The sequence below is a fragment of the Zerene cesonia genome, chromosome 11, assembly GCF_012273895.1.
Source record: "Zerene cesonia ecotype Mississippi chromosome 11, Zerene_cesonia_1.1, whole genome shotgun sequence".
Taxonomy (NCBI): Eukaryota; Metazoa; Arthropoda; class Insecta; order Lepidoptera; family Pieridae; genus Zerene; species Zerene cesonia.
In genome coordinates, this window is record NC_052112.1 from 2371353 (window position 1) to 2380927 (window position 9575).

At 31.7% G+C, this 9575-nt stretch overlaps 3 protein-coding genes across 3 annotated transcripts in view; 1 reads left to right on the top strand and 2 right to left on the bottom strand.

Moving 5' to 3' along the window:
* Positions 1-1109: 1109 nt before the first annotated feature.
* LOC119830507 (lipase 1-like) lies at positions 1110-2300 on the bottom strand. The gene has a single exon (XM_038353550.1). The coding sequence runs from the start codon at positions 2298-2300 to the stop codon at positions 1110-1112; it is 1191 nt and encodes a 396-aa protein (XP_038209478.1).
* A 3005-nt stretch (positions 2301-5305) lies between these two features.
* On the top strand, positions 5306-7217 carry LOC119830274 (deoxynucleotidyltransferase terminal-interacting protein 2-like). The gene is made up of 4 exons (XM_038353232.1): positions 5306-5531; positions 5605-5969; positions 6297-6461; positions 6850-7217. The coding sequence occupies exons 1-4, from the start codon at positions 5447-5449 to the stop codon at positions 7093-7095; spliced, it is 861 nt and encodes a 286-aa protein (XP_038209160.1). The 5' UTR covers positions 5306-5446; the 3' UTR covers positions 7096-7217.
* A 223-nt stretch (positions 7218-7440) lies between these two features.
* The window catches only part of LOC119830277 (estradiol 17-beta-dehydrogenase 8-like), a 3870-nt gene continuing 1735 nt past the window's right edge, over positions 7441-9575 (bottom strand). The window contains exons 4-7 of the mRNA XM_038353235.1: positions 9164-9269; positions 8823-8907; positions 8243-8358; positions 7441-7671 (exon numbers count right to left, since the gene is read on the bottom strand). Of these exons, the coding sequence (XP_038209163.1) occupies positions 7586-7671; positions 8243-8358; positions 8823-8907; positions 9164-9269 (393 nt within the window). The 3' untranslated portion in view covers positions 7441-7585. The remainder of the gene's footprint in view (positions 7672-8242; positions 8359-8822; positions 8908-9163; positions 9270-9575) is intronic.

Below are 9575 nucleotides of genomic sequence, written 5' to 3' on the forward strand. Positions count from 1 at the left end.
AGAAAAAATATGTACTATACAAACAAACAAGGATAAATAGAACATTCTAGTAAATAATTAAATGTAGGTATACATCTATTGGATGGACCTACACATTCTAGACTTAAACCAGACAACGAGTATATACATATACGTATATATCAAGCACGAAGTTTGAATTACCAGAAATATTTGATGTATTTAAAACAATAAATCGTATCTTGATGTACTTCACCTGTAACGAAACAAAAAGTGTTTGACAGAATTATTTTCTACAAAAAGTTCTTTCAGTGGACGTACTACTGAAAATTCTAAATATCTGTCTTACTGCACTTGACATTGTTCATTTTATTTATACATACATTGACCAACTGCTTGGCTGAATTTTTTAAATATTTTATGATGCTTCTTTAAGAAAGTTTAATTAAGTATAGATTATCAAGCCTAACTGGACAACGTTTTAACGAACGTAAACGTCTAATCTATATGGTTAGAGCCCCAGTTATAACAATGAAACAAACACATGTTTATTTTTAGAATAATTTAAATTCTATGGCATTCTCTACTTCATAGTTTTCTGATAACTCTTCACTCTTCACGCTGGAGAGGTACACTGGGCAAACATTATATTCAAAGTGCTTTTACAATATAAAAGATCCTTGAGCGTCCCGTGGCGTATGTTTGACATGACTTTGCACTTAATGAAAGTGTGCCGTCATATAGAAATACCCGCAGATCTAACTAGATTCATCATACACCCATATATATAAATGTAACTAGGCCACTTGCGACATGCGAATAACGAAACTTTTTGAATTCATATGTATGTTGAATAATATTGAACAAAATTATTAAATAAATTACATAATATTATACAACCTGAATAAAATATCTATTAACAGCCAACTATCTTATGACGTTTATTAAAGTCATATGGAAAATAATAAATGTAAAATTACCTACAAATCCATTTTCATTAAATAATTTAAGCATAAGCGTTTTACATTACAAAACCATCATGTACCTGGAAGAAGTAAGTAACAGCGATTTGGGCACCATTGCTTGCAAAAATTATACAAACTTTTTTATTTTTCATGCTATTTGACCTAATAAAGAATAAATAAATGAACTTAAAATTTATTATCTTTCATTCTATATCTATGCAGCGCCTTAAAAATATACGGAAAGAGATATTTCCTTGCATTTCTTCCCCATATGAAGTCAACGTGATTCATCTTCTGGTGCGGTACCACGACAAATTCCACAACATTTGTCAGTTTACTCCTCAACACTTCCACGTCATCCAGTGATGACAAATTGTCGTTTTTACCAGCTAACAGCACTATCGGCATTTTGACCTTTGACAAGTCGTAAAGAGGAGGTTCAGGGGATTCATACGTTGCAAGATTTTCTATCCTACCATAATCAAATCTAGCAAATCTCCTACTCGTCCCCACTTGCTCGTAATGTACGAAAGATTTACTTGATGCTCCAGCAGGATAATGATAGAACATTGTTTTTTCAAAGTCTTCTTCTAACTCATCATTATCTTCACCGGATATGAAGAATATTCCAAGGACTATGCATAACTTGTACCCAATGTCAGGCATGGAACACACTTTTCGTAATATCCGGACAGCCTTGCTGTTATATCCAAAGAATTCGTGGATGTTAAGTGATTTCAGAAGCGTTTGTGTTAAAGGATAATTCTTAAGAAAGATCGACATCGGAGACGATGATTTATGAAAGAAGCACACTGGAGACAGGGCGACGGCCAAATTGATTTTATCATTGTACTCTGGTTTAGTTGAACCTAAGATATAGAATACTGTGTTACCCTGGGAATGTCCGATAAGGTTTAATTTTTGCCTTTGCGTTCTATTCAAAACAGCGTCAATTAAAGCTGGCATATCGTAGAAACCTACTTCGTGAAAGCTGAAATCCCAGAAAGAAACGTCCCTATCAGGATCAAGTCGGAGGTGGTTTCTGGAATAATGATTGCCCCTACAATTGGCAAACCAGAGATCGTGGCCCTTACGCGCCAGTGTGATACCCAGGGAATCTTCGCCTCGAATAACCCATGTGTCGGATGAATCCACATAACCGTGTACAAGCAATATCGGTGGTCCAACTGACCCAGGAATGTGGAATAGCTTCAAAATATACGCATCTTCTGTAACAACTTCGTAAGATTCTGTTTTAAGTCCATAGCTCTCTGTTATTTCAGTGAAATTCTTCAAATTGCCGCTTACGTTCCGTGCCTGGTGCGTTGCTGCACAGAACTTTATACAATAATATATTATAATTAAAACGGTTTTCATGATGAATTTTGATTTTTTTTAAACACTAAATGGGTATATTCAAAATGTGTTTTTACAGTTTTGCGGCACTGAAGACTGAGGTCACTTTATGTTTCCTTTGAAAGGCTGTTTGAATTTTCATTGCGCGTTTCAAATTTTATGGTTTGTGTTTTCCAAAATGAACAGTTTTGTATTTGGTTCACTTGAAATTAAGAACTTATGAACGGATTATCAATATCTTCACGATGTAACTCCACACATGTGATAAGCTGCTTATAAAATCACGTACTGATATAATTATAAAAGATTAGTGGAATGATATTGTATTTTTAACAAACTATAGAGTAGGGTGACCATATATTTAAATTTCAAGATAATTACGAACAAAAAATTATTATGATATATCTTTGTTACGTAAGGTACAAACGTCACAAAAAGACATATTTTAGTAACGTTTTTAAAAGTAATAGAAATTTAGTATTTTCATATGTTTGATTTTACGCGAGTAAGTATTATACATTTGAATTGAAGACGTGGCCACGGAGAGACTGAGTCTCCACGCTCGCTGGAGTGTTCGAAATGTCGGGTTAATAATAATATAATGAATAAATCCCGTGTAAAATCCGTTAAAAAGTTTTTAATTTCTAAATGTATAATACTCGCGTAAAACCAAACACAAGAAAATAATAAGTCTTAAATTTCTCAACAGAAATTTAATTATTTTAGCAATGTAAGAGAGACGTTTATAAAACTGGCGAATATACAGGAAATCAGTATGATATACTCAGTAGTATTTATAAGTAGGGTTTGGGATCTACCATACGTCTTCGATTTTCAACTATTAAGAAGGTAAATTTTCTTAAATCGCAAGTTATTTGTATACTGAATATATTATCTGTGTTGCTTACAGAAGTAAAAGATTCTGTAAAACGCATTGCCATCAATGTATAAATTAGTTTCACGTCCCAAATAAATAAAAAAGTTAGACACAGAGAATAAAAATTAGTCAACATTAACAAATACGAAAGACTAAGGCTCTTGATAATGAAATTCATATAAAATATTCCTACTGCATAGTCACTCAAGGTCAATATAGCAATATGAGGAAGGGATTTTTTATTTACTATTGTTGTGCAAAAAAATAATCATTGAATACTGAATATCCGTTTTACGAACGCAATTTATTAAAAAACACACAAAAAAGTTATTTGAACAAAATGCACATGAATTCAGGAATTTAGGCAAATTTTTATGACAGCAATTTAGCGGATAGCTTAATTTTAAGAATCATGTAGAACACAAAGAAAATATACTTTTAAAGCATAATACTGCCCAATTTCGAGTTTACACTATTGCTAACATCTAAGTATTAAATTTATATACAGATACCAACAACAATCCAAAATAATTCAAACAAAAATCATTAAATTAAGTACTTCGTATTGTTTTCTACGCTATTTTTGTATGTTTTATTTCAAAGCTATCTAGTATTTAAATAAAGAGAAATGACGTCCTGGTTCTTATTTATTTTTAATTATCTTAATTATATTTAAAAAAAGGAATTAAAAAAACGAAACGGCGGTGTATAATTATTATTTTTTTCTTCTTTGCCGCGCGATATTAGTAGTGCAATTTGTTTTTCATTACGTATTTTTAATGAATTTTTCAAACTCGTTTAGTGGAATGGTCATGGCCATCAGCCATACAAATCGTGGAAAAAATTTATTTAAACTTCTTGAATAATTCATATATTTTACAGCAAGAACGTATTTAGTATTTTTGTAATACAGTTGCAATTTAAATAAATAATATATTATTATAATCCTATATCACATATTTGACAAACGAATCAAAAAAGCAGACACTGAATTTTATATGATTTAATAATAAATTCAAATATGGAACGATATAAAAAAATCGGGAATTTTTTTTTAATTTTCTCTAATGGCAGAGCAATGATATTAAATAAGAAGCAGGTAAGTGAAATGAAAGAGTAAGAAACATCCATACATCCACCCTCCATACTCACAAACTTTCGCGTAGGTATATAATATGTAAAAAAAAAATAAAAAAATAAAAAAGGTTAGTAGGTTTTTTTTTTTTTATGTCACAGTCTGCAATGGAGCTGGTAGAACGCCTGATGGTAAGCGCTACCACCGCCCATGAACATTTGTAGAGACGTAGAGTCGATTATAGACCTTACGCCTCTACAAATGGATTGCCGACTTTATATTGGGAAGGGATTAAGAAAGGATTGGCGAAAGGAATAAAGGAAAGGACTGGGAAGGGGAAGGAAAAGGACATGGGCCTCCGGCTCCCCCACTCACCGAACTAAACACAGCAGAATGCTATTTCACGTCGGTCTTCTGTGGGGGTGTGGTACTTCCCCGGTGCAAGCTGGCCTAATTCGTGCCGAAGCGTGCTCGACTACCACATACGTACCTTAGTAGTACCTTACCTGTATAGAGAACATGCGTTTGACCCAAGCCTGGCTGTTATGCTCTCCGTAACAGCTGATTAAGTACAGTTTTTGATTATAGAAATAAATTTAAAACAACAGAGAATTCGTACCTCTGTTTATATTATATTATAGCAGTCGAGTTTGAATTACGACAAGATAGTTTTATTTTCTATTCTGTTTTTATTGTAAGGAGTATACATTATTTGAATGTATTGTTATAGAATTTCAACTAATATCTGATTTCGGAATAATTAATTATTTTTAACAACAAACTCCACTCATGTTTAATCTGCTCTTTTCTATACCCTTCTTCAAATTGTCAGAGCTACACCAAAATTATAAATGAAACATATAATTATAAATGAATACATAGCAGGCGCCAGCTTTCAAATAAAAATAAAACTATAAAAATCGATTCACCCGATAAAAAATTGTGAGGTTTTTAAGGAGTTACCTTCTCCTTTTTGAAGACGGTTGATAAACTCATATACAAAATGTTTTATTAGAAATTTCTAGATTCTGAACGAAAATCACTAATGTCACATACTGTTATTTCACCTGACGGCTCTCACTTGTCACCGTTGGTACGAATGTAAAATGACAAGGGTTTGAAAATTATTTAATATCGCACATGTTCATATTGTTATTTACAAAATAAATGTAGATTTTACAACTTTGTGCATTCGTAAACAATCATCCAAATAACATGGATTTTATTGTGGATACCGTGGGCGATGAAGACCTCCAAGACAAAGCTGAATTACTGAAAAAAGATGAAAAACTTTTCATAGGTTACATCTTTTATTTATTTTAGTTTTGATTGCCATAATTTTCGCAATTATTTAATAAAAATAATCATTTTAGATAAAGAAAAGAAGACTGAAGCTATTTTAGATTTATTTGATAAAAAGAAAGCAGAATTGGACGAGCAACTTGCGAGAGAAGAAGCTGTCGAAAACAAGTTGAAAAATCTGAAAATAGATGGATTATTTGATGATTTCTTCAATGATATGATGTGGACTAATTCGCTACTAACGGTAAAAAAGGCAAAACCGGTCTTATTTCAATTCAATCAATTGGATAAAGAGACAGGAAAGCTTAAGTCGAAAATTGGTTCCGTTGATGTTGAAAAAGAGATGAAAAAATCAGTTCTGCAGCCGGGTATTGAAAAAGAACATTCACTACCAAAGTACAATGTCAGTGAGAAGAAATTAAGATCCCTTCGGAAGGTATGTGACAAAAATTTCTACTGTCATTTATTATATTCTAAAATAAAAAGTATTATTTTACCAAATATGTAAATGGTATTATAAATATATCGGATTCATATATACCTATATATTTAACAGATATAGTATTTGAAAGATGGATATTCAATTCACTTAATGAATTCATAGAAACCATTTGGAAGTCAGAAGTTAAAATTTAAATAGCCTTATGCATCTGCAAATCTTCATGATGGTAAGCACTTACCATCAAGCGAGCCCCTTGGCCAACTATTACTTAAAAGTGTATATAGACATAGTGGGTCTATATATTCTTTTTATCTCTTACAGCAAGAAAGGTTAAAGACCAAGGGACCAGGCTGGTTTAACATGCCTGCTCCAGAGATAACACCAGAACTGAAGAATGACCTTAGATTATTGAAGATGAGGTCTGCTTTGGACCCAAAACGTTTCTACAAGAAGAATGATATGGAAGTCCTGCCTAAGTATTTCCAGGTGAGTTATGATCCTCATGTGGGACCTAATTATTGGCATAGTTTTCTCTTACACAAGACAGACAGAAGGTTGAGGCCATTATTCATCATACCTCTGGTTTGCAGACATAACAGATAGCTAATAAAAAGACAATTAACCTTAATGTGTAATATATTTTTAAATAAATTGCTTTATATGATACTTGATGCTTAGGTGTTAAGTCATTTTATAATGCTCCAATTCTTCATTGTTTGATTTTTAAGTATCAACTCTGACATATGATAACATTTAATTTTAGTTAGGGAAACATGTTAGAGAATTATTATTTTTTTATGAATAAAAAACAGAACAAAGTACATTTATCTTTCATAAAATCAGCATGTATTTACACTTTCATATAATTTTTCAGGTTGGCCGTATTATGGACTCACCTTTAGATCATGTCAATGAAAGGTTAACTAGAAAAGAAAGGAAGAGAACAATGGTTGACGAACTGTTAGCAGATGCACAACTTCAGAAATACAATAAAAAGAAATACAAAGAGATCATAGATGAAAAGAGAAAGACTCAATACAAGACCTTCATGAAGGATAAGAGAAAGAAGAATAAAGCAGAACTGAAAAAGAGTAAGGCTAAGTCTAAGCAGAGTAAATAAGTGTACATACACAATGTTTGTTCTTTTTATTTTACTAGTAAATAAGATGTAATATGAGATAATAAGTAAGTAAGCTGATGATTTACAGAATAAATATTTACTATTCACTTAAAAGTATCGCACAAAAACCTTTTCTTTACCACAATATAAAATAGACTAATTTACTTATTCCAAATGAGGTTTTATATAAAAGGAGATTTTTTGGGTTGTCACAACAATTTGTTTTAAGTTTAATAGTACCTTACGATTTACTGATTTGACTCTGCATATACCTAAGAATATTGTATTTACATAAAAATCTACATATCTATTTTCATAAACAATTTGAATAAAAAAACAAAATTGTAAACTCAACATGTTTAATACAAATCCATAGAAAATAAATAAAAAATATGCATTTACAAAAGTAGCACCACTTATATGTTACCTAATTATCATTCAACATTTCATGTATATTTCTATTATACCATTTACTCATTTTATAAGTAAGTTAATACCCCCCAGTGACGTCAATCGCAGCGCCAGTTACAAACGAACTTTTATCCGAACTTAAAAACATTATCACTTCGGCGATTTCTGTAACAAAAACAAACAAAAATATGTTAGAAAAAGAAATGAAAACGTAAAAATATTTTACGTGAGTTAAAATTTTGAAAATATAAATTGATCCCTTTAATGTACAATCAAATTTACCTCAATGGGGAAAAATTCTCATGTACTCCTAAAAGAAATAAATAGTACCACCACATTCCTCAAGCAGTTACTGCTCAGTGGTTAGCCAAACTTCTATCGAAAAGACGTAGGTGCGATACCAGGAAAAGCAAGAAATAAATGGATTGAGAAATTTTGAAAGAATGGAAATAAATTGATAACGAGATGGGATTCTAAACCGCATCTTTTTGCCATACCATAGTAATTTTTTTCTATTCGATAACAATTTCTCATTTATAAAGCAATTCAAAAAATTAAATACCACCATTGCTTGAAACGGTGAAAAAAAAAACGTTTGATACCAAGTGGCATCCGCAAACATGCACTTGGCCAGCCTGGTGCATTAGGGCCTGAACCTTCATAGGAGACCTGTGTCCCTAGAGTAGGAAACATATATGGGTTGATAGTGGTAAGTACAAAAAAAAGGTTAACTAACCTTCTGGTTCTCCCAATCTTCCTAAAGCCGACATTTTCAGCAAGGACTCCTTTACTTTTTCTGGGACAGTATCTATTATTGGAGTGTTCACAAAACCAGGCAATATAACATTGACTCTGGGGATTATGAAAACAAAAAAAAATATCATCAATCAATTCCTTATCTTTAACCCCTTAAAAGCGGACAACGCATTTGCAGTGGCCCTACCTCTGAAAACGTTCATGGGCGATGGTGAACGCTTACCATATTGAAGCGAATAACGAGCTCAGTTGCCCGTTATTTCATAATAAATGTGCCGCTGTAATTTCGCAAGGGTGCGGTTTTTATGATTTTCGTGTCTTTAAATTGTTAGGTTATAGGTATCTGGAGATGGTAGGAAGAGGCATATGCTATTTTTAAGACTATGATGATGCTCATTTGATTCACTCTGAGATTTATAAATTCCAAGTAAGCTATATAGTATCAGCTAGTGAAATATAAACTACGTAACTTCTATATAGGAATACATTTGAATTTTAAAATTCAAAAATCAAAAAATTAACAATTTATTGGTACTTTAAAAAATAATTAAACAGCCTACCTGATATTAAATTTTCCCAATTCCTTTGCAGCAGTCTTAGTCATCCCGATTAGACCAGCTTTGCTAGCCGAATAATTTGCTTGACCTTAATAATAAGTACTAAATTACTATCACTTTATGTCTTTAATTTTGAGAACAGTTTAATGTAATAACAACTAATGTAATAACAAAAAAATAAAATTTAATAAACCTCCAAACAAGACTAAGTGATAATTTATAAGAATGATATACCTATAGATAAAAGACTATTACATGACAAAAACATTTTATGACAATTTATTACAGGTCAAAGAAATATTCAAAATATAAAGAGAATTCTTCAAAATTGTAAAAATCCTTACCCATATTTCCATATTTTCCCACTATACTAGATATATTCACTATAGACCCTGGCAATGATGCCTCAGTCATGAGTTTGGCAAATTCCTGCATTATGAGGAAAGATCCCTGGAATAAAATCGATACATGAAGTATTCAAATATTTAAGTCTTAAGTATAAAAAAACTATCAATAATTAACTGAAAAGCTATGAAAGTATGAGCAAAAATGACATAATATAAGATATATAATATCACCATCAGCCCATATATATGTTCCCACTACAGGAACACAGAGCATAATCCATCAGACTAACCAAGTGTGGGTTGGCAGATGTCACAAGTCATCTAACTTTATATTTTTCTACATGCCAGTTTCCTAACAATGTATTCCTCAACCGTTTTGAGCATTGGTGATGTGAGTAATGAGCAGATA